The 23,849-nt window shown below is 38.3% G+C and overlaps 1 protein-coding gene across 1 annotated transcript; it reads left to right on the plus strand.

Annotated features, from left to right (window-relative positions):
* The first annotated feature begins 865 nt into the window (after positions 1-865).
* Positions 866-23,849, plus strand: AsnRS (asparagine--tRNA ligase). The gene is made up of 9 exons (XM_089645595.1): positions 866-1,112; positions 1,232-1,579; positions 16,717-16,937; positions 17,200-17,318; positions 18,288-18,461; positions 20,546-20,674; positions 21,077-21,326; positions 21,941-22,151; positions 22,945-23,849. The coding sequence occupies exons 1-9, from the start codon at positions 1,079-1,081 to the stop codon at positions 23,127-23,129; spliced, it is 1,671 nt and encodes a 556-aa protein (XP_089501721.1). The 5' UTR covers positions 866-1,078; the 3' UTR covers positions 23,130-23,849.

Consider the following 23,849-nt stretch of genomic DNA (forward strand, 5'->3'; position numbering starts at 1 on the left):
TAGTAATAATATAACTAAATTCAAGTATTAATTCAAAGTAAACATTTCATATTTACCGTGAAGCGGAATTCGTAACCTTTTGTAACTAACTAACTATTTAACGTATTTTAACTAACTAACCATCACGCTGTTTCCCGCAGGGGTAGGCTTAGAGGACCGACCACCAAACAATTCGGTCTTCGCACAGACTCCTTGCCTCATTCACATTCATACATTGTCTCGTAAACACACTTCCTAAATATACAAACTCATTCACCTGCTACAGTTTTTTTTCATTTGAGATTCATAAAACACAACTATCTTATAAACTTATATTATTTTTCATGATTAAATTGCTAAATAAAACAAATGAATCAAATAAAATTTACTTCTATACGATTTGAACCCAATTGAAGTTCACAAAAACACAAAATGAATCAATTTAACAAAAGGCCTTTGCGAGCCCTTCAGATTCAATAACAAATGTTGCAATTATGACAAGTAAAATCCTATATCTGTTTGTAGTAGAATACAAAATAAAAAGTTTTTCATTTTATTTACCAAGAACATTTTTGAAACGGATCAACGCCGCTATTTTCATTTGTTGTTTGTTCACGTTTCAAAAATAACTTTAATGGAGCGATCAATCTAGGGTAGGTACTTAAAGATGCAATTGATTTTGTTGAAAATTGTCGCTATAGTTGCTTTTTAGAATTCATGATAATTTATTATTACTACAGTTATAATCTGACTCAACCTATTTTGAGTTATTAGTCGTTATATTTGTTTTATTTTGTGAATTAGATCATTTATGGTCAGGATCAAAAACAACGTAGCGATTAAATTGTTCTTTGAACGCAATTTTATACCTGTCTAGCGCCACATGTTCTCTCGTTGCGTCAGATTTCAGATTCAGTAATGCAGTTTCGGCGTTTTTGAAATCTGTCAGACGGTCAGATTTCGTTCGGCTTTTATATTTTTTTTAAATTTAATATTACATACGCGATCTGACGCGTATCGATTTTATACTAAATATATAGTTTTTGTTGAAAGTCAGCAAGTATAAAATCGGTTTAATCAAGTAGTAATTACTTGCAAAATGACAGAAGAAGATATGTCAAAATTGTCTTTAGGTTAGTGAAATTATTTTCATCGATTCTTTACTAAACTTCTGTAAAAATAAAATTAACAAGTTAGCTTGTTTGTAATGTTTGTTCTGTGAGTATTAATTCGTTGTTATGTGTTTATTTAGGGGAGCTATACACTTCCGATAAACGTGGCAATGACGAGACTGGTGATGGCACCAAGGAAAAACCTTTCAAAACGGTTCTCCAGGCCATGAGAAAGGCGGGAAAAGAGCCATTTCCCACCTTCTACTCTGACCACAAGGAACACGCAGGGCAGTATGACGTCACGGCCAAGTCCCAGCTGAAGAAAATCATCAAGATCTGGTCCAGAGAGAACGAGAAGGCAAAGGAAAGCAAACTGAGGGACGAGGCTGACAATGAGAGAAGGTTGCAGAACATCGAGGAAGCCAAGAAGATTGTTATAAAACAGGACCCCAATCTGCCTGAAGCTAAATATATCAAAATTGTTGAAGGTAAGTTATCATTGTCAAGTTAAATTCCCTACCAGCTGCTGTGTTTTGGCTAAGATTTGCACAACATATTTCTCGAATTTGAGTGTTGTATAAGTAGGTACTGAATGTAAGTAGGTACTGAATGAATTTCATTGACATGTTTGGAGCAGTACCCTCTGTTCTAAATTATGATCGGTTCAGATATATGACTTGATGGAGCTTTGTTATTGGTCAAGTTATGTCAAATACTTGCCGCCAGTTTTGAAAAAAAAACCATTCTGTCGAAATTCAATGCATTGTGTGTTCCTGTTTTTACGAAAATGCTGAAAAAGTAAGTGCAAGTAATCAATCCCTATGTTTCTGACCGTCATTGTATAAACTTTATTTTATTATTTGAAATTATTAAGTTTTACCAATATCCCAATCTGATTTTTTTCAATTCTTCGCTTTCACCTAGTTATCTCTATCCTAAATTGATTTTTTTATGCACATAACTTGTATAGTTGGTAAACAGTGGTATGTGGTTATTTATTTATTTATACATATCATTTTTGGTAAATATACAGCAATTAGGGACATGGTTAATATGCAATTTTAATAGAAATCAGTTAGATAATGATGGGAAGTAATTCAGTTTCCGGAAATTGAAAATAATAATATTTTTTATTCCTGGATGTGGGGAGGTTAGTGAAATCCCGCACGTCCTATAGATATATATATTTTTGTGCAATAGATACAAAAATTGTACAAAAATATTTATTTGTATACTTATTTTGTTAAAATTAAAATCGATTTTTCACTTAGCGGCCATTGTTATTGGTATTCAAATTTTAAGGTTAGTTGTTTTTCTTTTATTTAACCCAAATATGATCCTAAAATAGGTTCTTAGTTTGCGTTTAGTTAAAAGATAAATTTTTGAAAAGACCATCCCTAAAAAAACTATTTTAATATAATTATATAAGAAATGATGTCAAATTATCCACTTTTTAAAATGCATTATTTTCCATTTCCGAAAACAGAAATACTTACTTCTCATTATTATCTAACTGAAGCAAATTTTTTTTTTTTATGTTAGTGCGTATTAACCACGTCCCTATCTGTTGTATATTTACCTCATATTTTTGTACACGTTTTGTGTAAAAATATTTATTAATCCTGTTTCAAACTGCTCCCCGCACAAACTATGGGTTAAAAACTGTGCGAGATATTCTGTTAACTAGCTTAGGCATCATAAAATTTGCACAATGTTTCAGCCTTCAACGTTATTTCCATTGTTATCTAGGGAACTTTTAAATAGCCATCAAATTTCGAGATAATATACCATATCTTTCTACTGTTCATAATAAAAAATAGTGTTAACCCTTTCAGGCCTGAATAACTGGCAGGAGTATAACATGTTTTACACTTGATAACAATAGCTTGATAGCAACTCATTCCCTTCAATATCCCCTCGCACAGACTCAGAAATAATGAACTGCTCTTCCTCAACCATCATTCGACAAATTATGGATATTATTCACCATTGTCCAGAATGTGTAGACTGGTCAACTCAAGTCAAAACCTTAACTTCTTTGGAATAAGTCTGAATGATTTTTGCCGGTCGCTAAACAAGTGACGGAATATTATAAGTGTCCCGTGGTCCTGACCCACGGCGTAGTCTTGACTTGATTCGACTTGTCACTTTATTTTCTTATATTATATCTGCCTTATGTCTTTGCTTTCATGTACCTTTGTCTACTCCTGTATTTTTCATTTTATTGTTTTCGTGTTATTATTTTGTAATTTGGACGATGTCCGTTAATAAATAAATAAATAAATAGTGTTAACCCTTTCAGACCTGAATAACTGGTAGGGTTAGAACATATTTTACACTTGATAACTGTTCCGTAACGCCAATTGCTTTTGACAGGCCATGTACTAACCAATCGTATCGTCAGAATTTGAACTGTGTAGTTTAAGTTCGCACAAGTCAGCTAAAACGACGGAAAGCCGTGAGCCGAGCCAGTTGCACAAAAACGGTTCGTCCTGTCACATATCGATCCCCGGTTGTGTTATCGGAATAATCGTAATACGTATTTATTATCGCAATTTAATCTAAAATAACGAGTGATAACGAACGACAATCCCGTTCCAGTGTTGACAGATGAGGCTTATGCAGATTTCACCATCATTTCACCGGTAAGATGATTGTGAAGTAACTTTACGCATTGTGTTTCCGCATTTGCCTGTCAAAGCCATATAATTAATTTATACTTTATCTGTGTGGAATAGCCCTGTAAAGGGCGGCTATTCCAACCCCTGTTCGTTCTTCGAACATTTTGGTGCCGAAACCAGGGAACTTTAAGATTATTATCTATCTATGCCAAAACGGATAATGCTGTGGAATGTTTCTTAAATTTTGAATAATAATCAATTCGAACAGTAATTAGGTAGGTACCTAGCTCTTGAGTATTTACGACCTACCACGCATATAATTGTAATAGATTATATTATTATTATTTATTTTCGTTTCGTTTTTGGGTACGTTTCCAATCGTGTTTATTCAACATGGCCCCAGCAATTCAAATATTGCGCCGGAAACGGACATTAGCGAATAATAGATTACTCAAGACACATGAAATAGCAAAAAGCGCTTTGCACGATGCAACTAAGTGCAACTTACTGTTAGCGCATTATACTACTCTGGAAAAGATAGTTCTTGAATTTGAAACGTCTCACGCGGAAATATTAGCTTTAGATGACACAAACGAAATTGATGAGGATAAAATTCGCGAAACCTTTGACGAGATGTATTATCAAATTGTCGAAATTTACCAGGAGTTAACCAGTCAGCCTCTCGATTGTAAGACCGCGAATGCGTGCACAAACGTTAAATTACCAAAAATAAACATTCCAATATTTTCTGGAAATGTCAAGCAATGGCCCGAATTTTACGACATGTTTAACGCTCTGATTCATGAAAACAAATCTTTATCCAACATCGAACGCATGCAGTATTTGTTCTCATGTTTATCTGGAGAAGCTTTAGGGTTAATTCGGACATTTCCAGTACAAGGAGCTCACTACGTTGAAGCATATCAAAGATTAATCGCGCGCTATCGTAACGCGCGTGAACTCGCATTTACGTGTTGGCGGGAAATGCTAAATTTAAATTTTCCGCCCAACGATCCTTTTGAATTCCGTCGCGTGTTCGATGTATTTAATGAGGATTTAACAATTTTAAAAGAATTGGATCTCCCAACAGATAATTGGGACTTCGTGCTTTGTTATTTAATTCTGTCGAAATTAGATTCACCTACAAGATGCGCATTCGAACAACTTCAGTCTCCTACCAAGCTGCCTTCATATTTGAAACTCAAAGATTTTCTTTATAACAAATGCGAAGCTCTTGTACGAGACTTACATTTTTCGACTCGCGATAGCAGTACTATTGACAAACCTCTTGAACGGAACTTTAATCAGGCTGCCAAAAAACTCACTTCAGCGCTTCTTTGCGATCTTAAGAAAGGACAGCCTAAAACAAATAGGTCCTCGAACTCCACCACTTATCTGAAATGCTCCTGTTGCGGGGAAGACCACTCCATTTCCAAGTGCAAGGTATTTGCACTCAAGTCAGTTCAGGATCGCGTACAGTTTGTTCAATCACACCGTTGGTGTTTCAATTGTCTTCATTCTTCTCATTATCTTAAAGATTGTAAATCTTTGTTTACATGTCAAAAATGTCAGCAAAAACATCATACTTTGCTTCATCGAGACGAAAACGCTTCTTTGGAAGATCAGCATCAACACTCCACGACGTCTACGGACCAGGAGACGTCTTCCGACTCTAAAATTCAGGTCCTCACCAACTTAGGAGACAAGTCTATAGTACTATTGTCAACCGCCAATGTTGGCATTCGCGATTCATCCGGCCGTTTCCAAACCTTTCGCGCATTGATCGATTCGGGCAGTCAAGCTCACTTCATCACTGATCGTGCTGCGGAGCTCGTAGGCATCCCTCGTCAAGCCAGTTCTCAGAGAGTTAGCGGCTTAGGCCAATCTTCCGCAACCACGTCGGGAGTCATTCAATTAGAGATCGGTGTTAAGGGACGGGTTCTCTTCAACATCAAGGCACTTACGCTGCCTAGTATCTGCGGCAACATGCCAACTGTTCGTCTAGATAAGTCATCGTGGCATCAGTTGAGAAACTTGCCTCTTGCCGATCCTGACTGTCACAAACCGGGACCGATTGATCTTCTTCTGGGTGCTGAGGTTTTCTCTTCTCTTCTGAGACCTGGTAATGTGAATGGTGGTCCACGTCAGCCATCAGCTTTCAATTCTGCATTTGGTTGGCTTCTTCTAGGTTCAGTTGGTTCGAACACTGCTCATGAAACGAATTCTTTCATCGTTACTAACGAAGACCGGCTCCACGAAGAGGTCCAGCCACTGTGGGAGTTAGACACCATTCCCCAGTCTTCACACCTCACTCCTGAGGAACAACTTTGTGAACAAATGTACTACACTGACCACTCACGGGACACTTCGGGAAGATACATCGTATCCTTGCCTTTCCGAGAAAGGGGAAGGGATATCTCTTTTCCAGGGTCGCGTGAGATCGCTTTACGTAGATTCCATTCCCTCGAGCGCGAACTCATAGCAAATCCAACCTTACGTGAACAATATTCTGCTTTCATGACTGATTATTTACACAGTGGTCCCATGACTCGTGTTCCTGGAAAAGATTTGCACAAGGGAAAGTATCACATACCTCATCATTGCACTCTTCGTCCAAGCAGCGCTAGCACTAAGTTAAGAGTGGTTTTCGACGCCTCAACGACGGATGTGAACGGATCCTCGTTAAATGATACCTTGCTTATCGGTCCAAAGCTTCAAAAGAACCTGCTGGAGCTTTTGCTAAAATTCCGTATACCATCGGTAGTGTTTACTGTTGATGTACGACAAATGTATCGCCAAATATTGGTTCAAGAACCAGATCGTGCTTTCCAAAGAATATTTTGGCGTTTTCATTCGTCGGAACCCATCCAAGAGTACCAACTAAACACTGTAACCTATGGTGTCTCCTCTGCCCCATTTTTAGCCTGTCGTACTGTCAAACAGTTGACCAAATATGAAGGTTATGATTTACTGCTAGCGCGTCGTGTGCTAACTTCGGATATTTACATAGATGACATCGTCACCGGTTGTAACAGCTTGGAACAAGCTCAACAAACGAAAACCGAAGTTATCGAGATGTTCAAACGAGGTCAATTCGAATTGCGGAAGTGGGCTAGTAACAAACCAGAATTACTCGCCGATCTGCCTCCGGAATACTGCCTCAATGACTTGGTGTCCATGGATGTTGATAACTCTCACATTCTCAAGGTATTGGGATTAAAGTGGGAGCCACGACATGATACATTTTCATTCGAAGTCCTGTGCCTCGATCGCGAGTGCACTAAACGCACTATCCTCAGTGAAGTCGCTCGGGTTTTTGACCCTCTCGTTTTTATATGCCCTTTGACGTTTTTCGCCAAATCCCTAGTACCAAAGTTGTGGGTTCTAAAGGTTGGGTGGGATGACACCCCCCCTGTTAAAATTGTTCGTCAATGGGATCGTTATACTAAACAATTACCGCTCTTGAAGTCGTTCAAAATCCCTCGATGGGTGTCATTCCCTCACATGGAGTCGTGTCAACTTCATGGCTTCTCAGATAGTTCGGAACTTGGATATGGCGCGGTAGTTTACTTGCGAATCATGGATGTTAACGATAAAGTCCAAATATATTTGGTTTGCGCCAAGTCTCGAGTCACCCCCACAAAAAAGATTTCATTGCCTCGCCTTGAACTGTGTGCGGCAGTTCTTCTAGCAGATCTATTAAAATTCGTCAAAGATTTATACGTACCATTGCTTCCGATCTCCAATACCTTTGCGTGGTCGGATTCAACCATCGTGCTCGCCTGGTTACGTTCTCTTTCGTGTCGCTGGAAGACTTTCGTGGCTAACCGTGTCAGTCACATTCAAGATGCCCTCGAAGGGACTTCCTGGCATCACGTGTCATCTGGAGATAATCCAGCGGATGTCGCTTCTCTATGGTCAATCTTCAGCCGATCTGATCGATAACACGTTATGGTGGGCGGGGCCTTCGTGGCTGATCCAGTCATCCGATTCTTGGCCGTTGTTCGATGGCAATTTCGACGAAATTGAACTTCACTCTGAGGAACGAGTTCGATCTTTATTTGTCCAACAGGACGAAAATCTGGTGGACCTATTACTAGTTAAATTTTCTTCGATTCGGAAGATCCAACGCATTCTCGGTCACTGTCTTAGATTCATATACAACCTACAGAATAAAGAATCTCGTCGTTTGTATCTTCCATTAAACCGTGCCGAAATTCACACTTCACTTTTGACAGTAGTTAAACGCACTCAACATGTACATTTTAATGATGATATCACACGCTTGAAAGAGGGCAACCTTATGTCGAAACAAATGCGGAAGCTTAATCCCTTCATTGACGACCACGGTGTGCTCAGGGTGGGTGGCAGGTTATCTCAATCTGGGCTCGAATTCGAGTATAAACATCCTGCCCTATTTCCTCGCGAATCTAAGCTTACTTCTCTTGTGATAGACGCTCTACATCGAGAACATTGTCATCCAGGCCCCGACGGCGTTGTTCGTATCGCTACGGTTCGTACATCGAACGGTTCTCTTCTCACGAGACCATTAACCAAATTATGTCCATTGCCTAGTCAATGTGACTGATCATCTTCGCTTCCGCGGCGCATTCTTTCTTATCATTTTCATTATTATTATTAATATTTTTTTTCTTCTTTTTCTTCTTTCTTTTCACTGTTTCTTCGTTCACGCAACGTTCCACAGCATTGCCCGTTTTGTTTCTAAATTTTCTTTAAAATACACGTTGTTGTATTTTGGTGGGCGGAATGTTCCGTAACGCCAATTGCTTTTGACAGGCCGTGTACTAACCAATCGTATCGTCAGAATTTGAACTGTGTAGTTTAAGTTCGCACAAGTCAGCTAAAACGACGGAAAGCCGTGAGCCGAGCCAGTTGCACAAAAACGGTTCGTCCTGTCACATATCGATCCCCGGTTGTGTTATCGGAATAATCATAATACGTATTTATTATCGCAATTTAATCTAAAATAACGAGTGATAACGAACGACAATCCCGTTCCAGTGTTGACAGATGAGGCTTATGCAGATTTCACCATCATTTCACCGGTAAGTTGATTGTGAAGTAACTTTACGCATTGTGTTTCCGCATTTGCCTGTCAAAGCCATATAATTAATTTATACTTTATCTGTGTGGAATAGCCCTGTAAAGGGCGGCTATTCCAACCCCTGTTCGTTCTTCGAACAATAACAATTGGTAGTTATTTGAAAGTTTTCGATTCAAGTTATTAGTTATTGCTAATTTAATTTGAAAGAGCATTAGGTCTCAGAGGACTTGTCTCACATAAAATGACAAATAGTATACTGTGTAAAAAAACATTTTGTTCAGTTTAAAAGATTACATAAAACATTTAAAATACCTTCAAGACATACATTTAAAATAAATCACGAAAAACAATTTGGTTGAGATCGAACACAAAAATCACATGAAAATGGCTACCGCCTAAACTAAGTAGCTAAAATTCAATAAGAAAAATAGCGCTTAAAAATACCAGCAATTGAAAAACGAAAACTGCCACTTTTTATCACTCTGGAAAAGAAGGAAAAAAAATCTTCATTCCATGTATTTTCGAATGCACACACAGTCCGAAAGGGTTAAAACCCAGCCCGAAGCGGAGAGATGTAAAACTAGTTACGCTAAAAACCTTATTGTAAAATATTAAATTTTTATAGCATTTTTACTATGGTTTTATTCGTTTTGTAATTTCATATACACATTTTAATCTATTTCCCTGCCTGTAAATGCAGTGAGGTCAAACCACATGCAGATTAAAACTAATTTCTTCATCTTGCGTTATTTTGTACACAACAACCGCAATCTGCATATCTTTTGCATTATTTATCAATCTTATTGAATGCTTCAGTGCTATTATGATAACAATGCAGTTGGCTGTGACTTTTAATTGATCTAGAGTGCTTTGATTGAAAAATACGTTTTTTAATTTGTGTGACCAATAATATTAGTTTTAAATTTACAAAAAACAGTTTATTTTTAAATAAGTTTTGCTGTGTAATTATTATTATCACACTGCCTTCATAAGACGTAAAAGCTCTCAAGTAATAATAATTACACAGCAGAACTTGTTTAAAACTGTTAATATAATATTATTGAATATATAAAAGAAATTCAAAAACTAAAATGGAGTTCTACATATCAAACTTGATAACAATAAATAAAAACCTAACCAAAGGCTAGCGCCACACTTGACGGAAATTCCGTCGCGTAACTTCCGCGACGGAACGCCAATACATGTAATTGCATATAAATTACAAATAGCGGGCACACTACGCGGAAGATCGGTCGTTCCGTCGCGGACGATCGGTCGCTCCGTGGCGGACCGCCGACACTCGCGTCTGTTCCGTCCTCCGCGCACCGATCTTCCGTCGGCGTAAGATCGGCAAAGTCGCATTCCACGTATTTGTATGCATCGCGCCACATTCGGCGGATAACACGCGGCGACGACGAATGCACAGGATGTTCGACACTGAAAGATTTATTATCGAAGTGCAAAATAGAGTTTGCCTTTGGGAGAGATATGGCCGTTCTAAGTTTTGTATTTTGCTTGGTAATATAGTCCTTCGTTAAATTCAGCAATACATCAAATGATTGTATGGACATTCGATAATATTCGAATACTTTATCTGGATAATTTCTTAGTTGCATATACAAGGTATGAAATTGCCCAATTTCTAGTCGAAGAGTATTTATGGGATGAACCCAATATTTACGCTTTCTTTTTCTTTCTTCTTCTAATGCCTCATAAATAGCTATCACTTCTATCGGATCCATTACGACCACGCTGTATAAGCGTTGGCAGTCGACTGATAATCCGCCACTGAATATTCAGTGTGGCTGCAACGTATGGTAACGGATTGACTCCAGCGGAAGATCCGCGACGGAATTTCCGTCAAGTGTGGCGCTGGCCTAACTTTATTGAAAAATCTTCATTGTTAAAGATACACTTACTGTACCGTAGCGGGCAGTTACATTTCTTTAAAAATACACTTACTGTACTGTAGCAGGCAGTTACATTTCTTTAACAATACACTTACTGTACTGTAGCAGGCAGTTACATTTCTTTAACAATACACTTACTGTACTGTAGCAGACAGTTACATTTCTTTAACAATGCACAGGATGTTCGACACTGAAAGATTTATTATCGAAGTGCAAAATAGAGTTTGCCTTTGGGAGAGATATGGCCGTTCTAAGTTTTGTATTTTGCTTGGTAATATAGTCCTTCGTTAAATTCAGCAATACATCAAATGATTGTATGGACATTCGATAATATTCGAATACTTTATCTGGATAATTTCTTAGTTGCATATACAAGGTATGAAATTGCCCAATTTCTAGTCGAAGAGTATTTATGGGATGAACCCAATATTTACGCTTTCTTTTTCTTTCTTCTTCTAATGCCTCATAAATAGCTATCACTTCTATCGGATCCATTACGACCACGCTGTATAAGCGTTGGCAGTCGACTGATAATCCGCCACTGAATATTCAGTGTGGCTGCAACGTATGGTAACGGATTGACTCCAGCGGAAGATCCGCGACGGAATTTCCGTCAAGTGTGGCGCTGGCCTAACTTTATTGAAAAATCTTCATTGTTAAAGATACACTTACTGTACCGTAGCGGGCAGTTACATTTCTTTAAAAATACACTTACTGTACTGTAGCAGGCAGTTACATTTCTTTAACAATACACTTACTGTACTGTAGCAGGCAGTTACATTTCTTTAACAATACACTTACTGTACTGTAGCAGACAGTTACATTTCTTTAACAATACACTTACTGTACTGTAGCAGGCAGTTACATTTCTTTAACAATACACTTACTGTACTGTAGCAGGCAGTTACATTTCTTTAACAATACACTTACTCTACTGTAGCAGGCAGTTACATTTCTTTAACAATACACTTACTGTACTGTAGCAGGCAGTTACATTTCTTTAACAATACACTTACTGTACTGTAGCAGGCAGTTACATTTCTTTAACAATACACTTACTCTACTGTAGCAGGCAGTTACATTTCTTTAACAATACACTTACTGTACTGTAGCAGGCAGTTACATTTCTTTAACAATACACTTACTGTACTGTAGCAGGCAGTTACATTTCTTTAAAAATACACTTACTGTACTGTAGCAGGCAGTTACATTACTTTAAAAATACACTTACTGTACTGTAGCAGGCAGTTACATTACTTTAAAAATACACTTACTGTACTGTAGCAGGCAGTTACATTACTTTAAAAATACACTTACTGTACTGTAGCAGGCAGTTACATTTCATTAAACTGAAAAACTGCTAAAAGATGCTGCGTGGAGTGTCTTTTTAAGGAAAGGAAGGAAAAGGGTATGAGGGCTGGGTAGGAATCTGGGGATTAGTGTATCCAGGAGTGACAAACGTATGAATGCTTCCCTCCCACTGCGGTACAAAGTCTCCCTCAACCAGTCTATCCCGATTCCCGAACTGGCCCGCCACGCAGCCGGTGGGCTGAAGCATCCGTCGCCAAAACCTAGACAAACCTCACAAGTCACTAAATGTAGCAAACCACTTTGGGTGACCTATAACATAGGTGTTGGTTATTCAATAAATGGTTCCCGGGGCGGCGGTACCCATACCCGCCTCTCAAATTGAAATTGTAAATCATAGTTTAAAAAATTTCATCATCAACAAATGGCCGCCATTTGATAGTTTGTAAATTTTAAATCAAAGTAGCCGATGTATAGAAACCAGAAATAGACAATAATTTTCCTCTTCATTTTTAACATTAAGTGTGCAAAATTTCATCAAGAAGTATAAAAATTCTGCCTTAGAAATTTTGCCATAGAAATGTATTATATATTTGTACAGCGCCCTTTAGGTGATCTTGCACAAAAACGGCGCTATACAAATCATCCAAATATTATTATTATTATTAAGGGGCGGAAAAATTAAATGTAGGTGGTTTTTCGAAATTTCTTGTAGGATTATCTTCCTCTTGTTTTGAAGGTGAAGTGTGCAAAATTTCATTAATCTTGGAATAAAACTGTAGCTTTTTAAAAATAATAAACCCACACTGGGACATTATTCTTAATATAACTACTAGTGGACCCAATACTTGGCTATTGCTAATGTCTATCTCGAGCGTCTCCGACTTCTTCCTCCATTCACTACTGTATACCACAAGGTAACTGTTAAAAACTACATAATATTGAGATTAATTCAGCTCCGTATCTCATTCCGAGATATTGCTTTAAGTATTCCTCGGGCGTCCCCGACTACTTCTACCTTTCAAACCACTCTCTAAACACTTCTGGCACTAATAAGAATGAAGTTTTACTTTTCGACTTTTGCAAGCACAAACATACGCAGGTTGAATTTTTATATATTCTTATAAGGTTTAGCCAGCGTTAGCAACATAAGCGCCCGAAAATATTTTTTTTTACGACTTGATTACATGACATCGACTTTTCTCTACTTTCTATAAATATAATATGCATGTATTATATATATACAGGGTGTATCGGCACGTACCAGACAAACTTTAACCAGCTATTCCTTAGCATATTTGGAGTAAAAAATCTTATGTGCACTTTGCTGTCCGGTTTTCTTTTAATAAAAAATTTACTATTCATATTTTCACCACATGTCACCACTGTTTTATCCTTTGTCAAAGTTTGAAAACCCATCTGGCAAATATTTTATTCGAATTCCGTTGAATAATGCACGTGTGTACCTATATTGGCGCACTTTTAGAATCACAACGAAATGGCACGGCACCATTCGTCTCATTTTTAACTATTATTATTTAGTGTGTGCGAAAGAGCGAAGACGCTTTATGACATACTTGCTTATAACAGCTGTTGAACACGAAACGCAGTGCCAATAAAAGTGATGTAGTGTGGAAATTTTAATTTTTTTTGTTTTTAATTGAAAAAAAAATGCTACCGGACAGCAAAGTGCCCATAACATTTTTTACTCCAAATGTGCTAAGGAATAGCTGGTTAAAGTTTGTCGGGTTAGTGCCGATACACCCTGTATAAGCATTTCGGAAGAAAGTTTCTGAATGATAGTGAAAACCTTATTAACCTTTCCTTATCTGTGGTGTGTATTTACTACACATTCCTTCTAATAACTTTAATAACTCTATAAATATAATAAATTCTGGGTTCAGATTTTAGGTATTCCTCCGTTATACATTTATACACTAAATTAAAAAATAATATATTACATAGTTTTCAAATTCAATTAAAAATCAGAGTTTTTTGTTAAAAATCGGGAACAAATACACCAATACAATCAACCGTGTGATACTAATACGCGAAGAGTGTGCGAGGAAATGACACGCTATTGATGTCCCGCTTTAATTCGCTATGCGGGAACATGAGACATCCACACTTCTGGAGTTGTAGTTTTTGATTTAGACCATCGATACCTACGACCGCACAGCTGTGTTTGTGCCAGCCGCCGGCCGCGCCGCTAGCCAGTTGGCCGCGAACCGTCGTTAGATGTGGACCCCTCGCACGTTTCTTTAGCATCTGCCGATGGTTTTTTCATGTTTTCAGCAATTAAATTACAATTATTATCACTTTTGATATAAAATATAATAAACATATTAGCTATGAATATTCATACTTTTCCGATATTAAATTGCTTATTTTGAGATGTGTATTGACTACACAGCACCGGAACGCGTGTATTTTTTTAGCACAGTAAGGGAAAGGTTAAAATCTGTTTCATAGTTTAGAAGAACTAAGTGCACAAACAGACAGATGCGGATAGCGACTTTTATACTATTTAGAGAAGATTAGCAGGCCTGACAATGCTTCGCTCTTGTAATATCCATGTCTTCCTCAGATGTCCCCGACTTATTCTACCATTCAAACCATTTTCTAAACATTCCCGGCACTAAAAAGAACAAACTTTGAAATTTTCATTGAAATCGGTTGAGGAGTTTTGGAGTCTAAAAGGTACACACATAAAGATATAGATTAGATAAGATTAAGTAGAAAATTTAATATATTTTTATATGTCAATAATATCATATATCAATGAGTATCTATTTATCTGCACTGATTTCAAATGTCCAGATACCAAATAACAAATTAATATCAGTTGTCATTAGGAGAACGATAAAATTAATTTATTAGGTATTACATTGAATCCCAACTCACTTTCACTTGCTAAAGACATATGGGCATGCAACTCGGTCATTCAAACAAATCCACGATAACTACACGCTAGCAAACTGGTTCATCTGTAGGATGAATGTATTCCCATACTGGCCATATGAAATATATATCTTTCCAAGTGGGGCAGTTTGTTGTGTGTTCAATGATCCACTCTGTCAGGCAAAAAATGTTTACGTCGCACTTACAAGAACCCTCGTCCAAGGAAACTAAATCACCACCAATTGGGCAACGCAAGGCGGGGTAAGGAAAGGGCTGTAATAAGGAACTTGTTAATGCAGGTATTGAAGCGGTCTGGATTAAAAGAGAGCAATTTTTTGGATAACCAATCCTCTGCCATTGGTCACCCCAAGTGGTTCGTTTGGTGACTCGGCAGGGGTGAGGTTTGTCCTGGTATTGGCGGCGTATGCGTCTGCCCATCAACTGCGTGGCGTGCCGGATCGGGAGAGGCCAGTTGAGCGAGACCCTTTGAGCCGACACACATTGTGGATTCAATTCCTCTGCTAAGTCCTCCATCACCAGCAACATTTTCCACTTATAAACATGATAAGTAGTTTCCAAATATTGTTAGGTTATTCGTAATAAGAGAATGTTTGTATTTCTTTAAAAAAAAATTGATGCCGCAATGATTTAGTACTTTCAGGAGACTTTATGCAGGCTGTCTCCATAAGAATATTAATACTTGTGATAGTTCTTGCTACAATACATATATGGCTGTAGTGCAGATAGGTTTGCCCCTCCATATTCAGAACCGAGGTGGGCTAGTAATTAGGTTTCTAGCAAAAGAGAAATTTTGAGAGTATAAATCTAGTCTCAAGTTGGAATGTGTGATAGTTTGAGCCACAATACATAAATGGCTCTAGTGTAGATACATAGATCTTAGAGGTTATCGATTTATCCAACAGATGTCTGTAGTATATAGGGTCGCCTCTCCGTGGTGGGTAACTAAATAAGGGGAACCGTGAAGTTTCGAGAATCAGAGGGATTTTGAGAGCATAATAAAGAGGATGTTAGCCTCCAGGCCATACTATGCAACTTATTAAAAAAAAAATTATGTGACACCTCACAAGAGCGCTCCCCTGTCTGTATAGTGTAAAGGCAGAGGACTATGTCGCCACCCGGTTGGACAGCGTTGTGAGGCGGGTTAAGGTAGGGCTGTAGGAAGGGATTTATCGACGTGGGTCTTGAAGAGTCCCGGATTATATGAACGTGGAAAAACTGATGCCGGTAGCTCGTTCCACATGTCTTGCGGCCCATTCTCGTAAAGCCCACATCAACTGTGAAGGGGTGTTCCGCTCATGTATGTCGAGTTTCACGCATGTGCACCGATGAACCGGGGATCGATGCTGCTAGCTCCTTAGAGCACGCTCCATTAAAATAACTGTAGAATAGACTCAGCATGCCCACATTGCGTCTGTGCATTAGAGATGGCAATCGGTCTGTTAACAAATAGATTGTCAATTAGCTGGACCGCCTTCCATTGCACAGAATCAAGTAGGTTTATCTAGTATTATGGGGCTTCAGCCCAGAGGTGGCTCCCAAATTCAATTGTCGGGCGTACTTGAGATTTGTATAGGGTTAGAAGCTGGTCACTATTGAAGAATCGCTAGCCCTATACAAGACGCTCAGTTTCTTAAAAGCCAGATTTACTCGGGTTTCTGTATAGTTCCAATACTTGAATTTCTTTTAAGAGCTTCTAGTCTAAATAAAGTATTTTTGTTGTGAAGAAGGCGTTATTATGTATCATGATCAATTCACAGCAATATTTAATGTTACACATTAAATTAAAATTCCATCTCCAGGCGCAGAATATCGCGGGAAGCGTATCCGCGTGAAGGGCTGGGTGCACCGGCTGCGACGCCAGGGCCGCGCCCTGATGTTCATCAACCTGCGCGACGGCACTGGCTACCTGCAGTGCGTGCTCAACGACCAGCTCTGCCAGACCTACGATGCTGTGGCGCTCACCACCGAGTCCACGGTGGACCTATGGGGTACGCTGAACCTGCTGCCTGAAGGAAAAACTGTGAGTTCAAAGCTACTCGACCAAAACAATCTTAGACCAGATCCGGGTAGTCCTAACCTCTAAACGATATTAGAAAAATGCTTCAAATTTCTGATCAAATTATTGTATTTTTCTGGTGTGTCCATCCCAGTTTTTATATTCTTCTTAATTTCCCCTGTTAAGAGATTGCTGAAAAGTGATCAACAAACGCACGGTACTGAATTCTGATAATATTATAGACCGAATTTATGTATTTCATGTACCTAAATATATTAATTTCCAGGCCCCCGGAGGACACGAGTTAGCTGTAGACTACTGGGAGCTGATCGGGGCTGCTCCTCCTGGAGGTGCTGATGCCATCCTCAACGAAGAGGCATTACCTGATGTCCAGCTTGACAACAGGTACATATATATTTTTTTAAATTAATTATATTTATGTACCTCTCTCGTTCGCTGCTCAATTGTACAACTATAATCTATCTTTATTTTGACTAGTTGAAAGAACAAAATCAAGTTCTATAATTTGCCGGTATTCATATGTCAAATTCAGTAGTCCGCTGTGTGCTTAGACTCGAGTGCCAAGCTTTGTACACCAACGAGTTGGGTTATCTTATATTCTTACACACTGAGTGCTATACTGCCGTATAGCTTGCTAGAGCTGACAGTTTTACCAGTCACCAGTTATTGTTGTTTTAGGACATTTCCGGTAGTCCTCTGTGTATTCTAGCATCTGTCACATGCGTTTCTGTTTTGTATTGTTTTGCCAAGTTTTTTGCTTTATTAAGTTTACAAAATGGAGTCTTCTCCCTTTACTTACCTACTTGATGACCATCAAGATGACAATCCAATGAAGATTTATTGGAAATTAGTAGAAAAAGATGCTTCATTCATTCATTCAATTCCTGAATGAATTAACATATGTGTGCATGAATTAATGAATTAACATATGTGTGCATGAATTAATGAATTAACAAATGAATTAATGAATTATCAAATGAAAGAATGAATAAATTAACAAATGAATTCATGAAAGAATGAATGAAGAAAGAATGAATGAATAAATTAACAAATTAATTCAAAAAGAATAATAATAATATTTGGCTAATTTATATAGCGCCGTTTTCGTGAAAAATCACCTTATGAGCGCTAAAATAAAAATAATGAATAAATTCATGAAAGACCTGATGGTTTCAAAACCTTAATTACCGGTACGATTACAGTTCTACTTGCAGGATAAAGATTGCCCTGATTATAACCAACCTCCAATAAGATAAGACACTACATAAGAAGATGAAATCTTTTTCCGATCTGTAATTTCACACTAACCAATTTTTGAAAGCATGCAATAATCCCGTGTTTTTTTTTATTCAGGCACATCATGATACGTGGAGAGAACACGTCAGCTGTGCTACGCATGCGTGCACTTGTCACGCGCTGCATGAGGGAGCACTTTGAGTCACGCGGCTACACCGAGGTGTGTCCACCAACGCTGGTGCAGACACAGGTGGAAGGCGGCTCCACACTCTTCAAGATGGACTTCTTTGGGTAATTATATAACTTCATAAATAAATTATTTTTATGTGATGGAATTTGGTTAAATTCTACATTAATAATACTTGTCAAATATATAAAAGGAAATATGCCCATAAGCGAATTGATGTGCAAGTGAGATGGTGCATTTTTCCCATGCATGTTTCTGCTGTAGGTGTGGTTCCAGCGCGTTAATAATATTATTTCAAATAAAACAATAACTTAGTAAACACCATTTTATTTTTATACTTATTGCCGACCGGGCTTCGCTACAACCATTGCTTCGTCAGGGCTGTATAATACTGAATTAAAATCTACAATCTACAAGTAACATGTGTTATCAATATATTAAGCTTACACTTAGGGTTGCAAAAAATTGGGCTGAGTTCCAGTGGAGAAGGTGAGAAGATAGTGGTCTTTATCAATAGGTTCCTATTGATCTTAAAACTCTTATTATCAGGAACTAGTGTATAGGACGGCCTGGAGGCTAATGTCCTCTCTATTATCAAAATACGTCTGATTCTCGAAACCTCACAGTTCTCGATTCTTCATTTGGTATACACGATGAAGTGGCGACTATGTAAATTTTTACATAAGCTCCACACAAGAGGGCCTGAAAAAAAAATTCCCTCGGGGGCATATGTCATCTTTTGGATGCTGTGTGGAAGGTCTTTTTAGGGAAAAGGAGGAGAGGAATCGGTAAGAATCTGGGGGTCAATGTGTTCAGGAGTGACAGATGTATGAATCCATCCTCCCACGGAGGTGCAAGGCGATGGGTCGAAAGAGTCTGGCTGGAGAAATCAAAAGGTCTCCCTCAACCAGTCTCTCCCGATCCGCCGCTAAGACCTAGACAAACCTCACTCTATGAACCGTGTTGGTTGTCCAATAAATGGTTCCCGGGGTGGTGGACCTGCCTTCCAAATTTAACATTTTATATTACCATCTGTCTCCATCTTAGAGGTTATAGTTAGACTTATCCGTCAGATGTCGGATAAGTCGAATTTATCTACACTAGAGCCATCTATATGTCTTGTAGGTGAACTATCACAACTTGTATATTTGCTATGAGTAGAGACACCCATTCATAGCTTTAATTTTTAAGAAATGTAGCATTAATTATTGAAAAAATAGTTTTTATAACTAAATAGGATAACGTCAAGGAATGGGATTCGGCGAGAGGGGAAAAACAATTAAATTAGCAAAATCACTTGAAACCTGTTTATTGTACATATTATTGATTGAAACTCAACATGGCACATGTTTCTACAGTAGAGTGTTTCATGTTCTACGATCTGTCAATACAAGATTATAGCGACTAAATAATCTTTCTGCATCAACACTATTCACAGGGGTCCACACAGTCATCAGAGCTGCCTCAGCAAATTCTCTGTGAACAATTTTTAGGGCTAAGAGTAGCTGAATTATGTCTACAGTGACTCCATTCCTCACTTGCTCTACAAGATGTATTTGAAAATAGCTGTCACCTTCCAGGAATTTAGTGTCGTCAACAGATTTGAATGTTGGTGCAAGCTATTTATAAGCCATGTATCGCTTTAATTCGCGAAGATATCATTAATGCTATGAATGGGTGTCTCTAGCTATGAGTCACTACTGAAGAATTCCATCATACTGACCTCCTTTTGAGTATGCTTAGAATGCACCATCTACGGGTCAGAAGGGCTGTGCACATTGCTATACATTCCTTCATACTGATTCGTTGATGGTTTGAAAACTCAGCCTCCATGGAGAGCATTCATTTCTATAGCCCCTATGGTTATCTCCGTCACACCTGCAGGACTAACTTGCCAATGGTAATGTCGGTGGGGAGCGCAATTTTGCCATTGAACAGAATCAATTTGGATATCGACATATTTAGCATCAATGAAGCTGGCCTTAAAAGGCAAGCTCTGTTGCTACTACTAAATAAATTATTATAAGCCATAATTAGTCTCCTCAAATATCAATACAAATTGAAAATGTCTCTGAGTAAAAATAATGCCGCCGACGGGAATAAATAATTTAACATTCAAAAAATCCTTTACAAATGTATTAAAATGAACAATTTTGTAATCTTTTTGACAATGTGTCTAATTATGTAGTGAGGAGGCCTTCCTGACGCAGAGCTCCCAGCTGTACTTGGAGACGGTGATCCCTGCCCTAGGAGATGTATACTGTATCGCCCAGAGCTACAGAGCAGAGCAGAGCAGGACCAGGAGACATTTGGCAGAGTAAGTACTGAACTGACAAAACTCTATTGGTCCCTACTAGGCTTGGGTTAAATTGTTCTTTTGCGGTATTGCCCAATACTGATATATACTGGTCTGCCGGTATTAAGATATATTCACTGTTCCCAGGTATTACCATAAGAGGACAACTTCTCAAATGAATCAAATCCTTCCTCACTGAGAGAAAATTATAAGTTCGAATTGGCAACCAGCTGTCGACTGAGTGAAATGTAACCAGTGATGTCCCTCAAGGATCAGTTCTTGTTCCAGTTCTGTTTATTTTGTACATCGCCACATTGTACACCACCAATAAGGTTACAAGGTATTCTCGAGTCCGCATTAGAATAATGTGTTTTAATGGTCGTTTTTTAATTTAACTAACATCTATCATCTTTCCACTCTTAGATACAGCCATGTTGAAGCAGAGTGCGCCTTCATCACCTTCGACGGTCTGCTGGACCGCCTGGAGGACCTGGTGGTGGACGTGGTGGAGCGCGTGCTGGCCTCGCCACTGGCGCACCTAGTCAAGGAGCTGAACCCCACCTTCCAGGTTCCCAAGCGCCCCTTCAAGAGGATGCAGTACACCGAGGCCATTGACTACCTGAAGGCCAATAACATCACCAAGGAGGATGGCTCGTTCTATGAGTTTGGAGAGGTGAAATATTTTTTTCTCTAAACTTTAAACGATTTAGAGCAGAACAATTTAAACTTTAAATAATTTGGAGCAAAGCAATTTAAACTTTAAATGATTTGGAGCAGAACAATTTTTCAGTGCTCTGCTTCAACTCCAATTTCATGACACTAATTTTGTTAGTGTTGACGCAACTGTATGCCTCAAAATCATGAAAAATCAGATTATCTAATCTTAGAATTTAAATCTCAAATAAATAAAATAGCTCACATCCATACTAGAAATTTGCATATATTTTTTCAATTTCAGTTATTTTGGGTCATATTCAAAATTATATGAAAAACTCCGCGCAGTTGTTCTTCTTAAGAAATAGCTTTTGAATAAAGCCTGCTCAAAAATCTCTATTGATGTCGTAACATTTTGCATTTGATTGAGACCTCAATCTGCTACAAATACAATTTTACACTCTTCATTCCTACGCCATGGATCTCTCTTTAAATTTCAATTCAATGGCCAAGTCAGAACTTTTGATAGGACGCAACCACCTTTACAGTATCAAATCTCATTACTTCCTTTGTTGTAAAAGAAATAAGTTATACCATGACAATCTATGATTAATAATCTGTAATGAATTCCAGGATATCCCTGAGATGCCGGAGCGCAAGATGACGGATCAGATCAACGAGCCCATCATGCTGTGCCGCTTCCCCTACGAGATCAAGTCCTTCTACATGTCCCGCTGTCCGGAGGATGAGCGCCTCACTGAGTCCGTGGACGTGCTGCTGCCCGGCGTGGGCGAGATTGTCGGTGGCTCCATGAGGATCTGGGAGATCGAGGAGCTGCTCAGAGGTATGTCAGATCACCAACTGACCTTCTGTTGATGTTATACCAGGCCCTTGAAACACTGGCTGGATTAATCTATGATTTGTTTTATGTATAACAATTTGTCTTTGATAAGCAAGTCTCTGTCTGATCTTGAGAAAAGCTCGTATTCTATTTACAACTGACTAGTTAATTTTTTACCCTATGCTTTTTCATTCAGTTTGTCTATTCCTAAGGATTCGGGATGAATGGACGTGTTCTATTTTGATACCGATTTTCATACAGTTTTGTATTTATTAAGTACTGGATATAGAAAATGTTGGGACAGCTATTGCTTTGGCATTTGCGGTAGGCAATTTCTGCTGCCATGCAGTCATCAAGATTAGGCAGGCAATTTCGCCTATAAAAATCATTATGATGAAGGTTTGCGAAGAGCGAATGGTTAAACAAAAACATTGATTAGATAATGACCAAACGCTTGAAACATCATACAAATCACAGTGACAGATGCTTTCATGATTGTGATCTATGGATATGTTTAAGGTGTTGCCATTTTTGGACGATTTAGTACCGTCCCAAAATATTATTTCTTCTCCGATGGCAACTATTATACTAAGAATATAATGATTGTGTAAAGCGAAGATTTTTCATTTGGTTTCCGATATGGCAATCAGTATGAAAATAGTATTGTGCAAAACCAGATGTATCGTGTCACCCGAACCAACTATGTACAATGACGGAAACTAATATCACACAATCTATGTCCAGTTTCTTGAATAGGATTCATTCTCGGTATTAATTACAAATTTTTTTTTTTCAGGTTACAAGCGGGAAGGTATCGACCCCGCGCCCTACTACTGGTACACCGACCAGCGCAAGCTGGGCTCCTGTCCCCACGGGGGCTACGGCCTGGGCCTGGAGCGCCTGCTCTGCTGGTTGCTGGGGCGCCACCACATCCGGGATGTCTGCCTCTACCCGCGCTTCCTCGACCGCTGCAAGCCCTAGACGACACCCGCCCGCAGCAAGCCTTACACATCTCGCATCAGAATTCTAGCATCAATAAAATTATAATGCAATAGATCAAATCATGAGACATTACCATTCTTAAAAGCTCATTTGTTAATTCACACCTTTTGTTACAAACTATGCTTTAGACGATTCGGTAACTAATGTATACCATTTTTAACAAAATTTGCTTGTTAAAGGTGTTAAGTTGTGATGATTCAAGAATTGAAGAAAACTAACTTTAACCTGATCCACGCAGCTGTCGCATTTGCGATCTATCGACGGCTTTTAAAAGGCAGACTAAAGTGGCTTTTAAAAGGTAAACTGGTTATAATCCCTGTAACATTGTCTGCTACAGTATCAATAAACATTTTTTTGCGACATCTATTCCGTCTGCTTGTCAATGCAAGTAATAATAATACATAATACGGTTATGTTAAAGTTACTTTGCTGTGATAACAATTTGATTTACGCACAGTAAATAAATTGAATTGATTTATGTTGCTAACTGTTTGTAACAATGTTATCTGACAATTATAATCCCAAACTTATTTGTGATAAATGATAAGGCATTTTAAGACATTTTGTGGTTGAAGTAACAATTTGCTTATTGTAAGTGGCAAAATTTTTATTGAAAAATAATTCAGTACTTATATAAAGTAAATCTAACTGATAAAGTGGCCACTTAGAATATAATTTTTCTTATTAATTCTTTTTTTT

This window comes from Hesperophylax consimilis, chromosome 2 (genome assembly GCF_061612785.1).
Source record: "Hesperophylax consimilis isolate HC1 chromosome 2, BYU_Hcon_1.0, whole genome shotgun sequence".
Taxonomy (NCBI): Eukaryota; Metazoa; Arthropoda; class Insecta; order Trichoptera; family Limnephilidae; genus Hesperophylax; species Hesperophylax consimilis.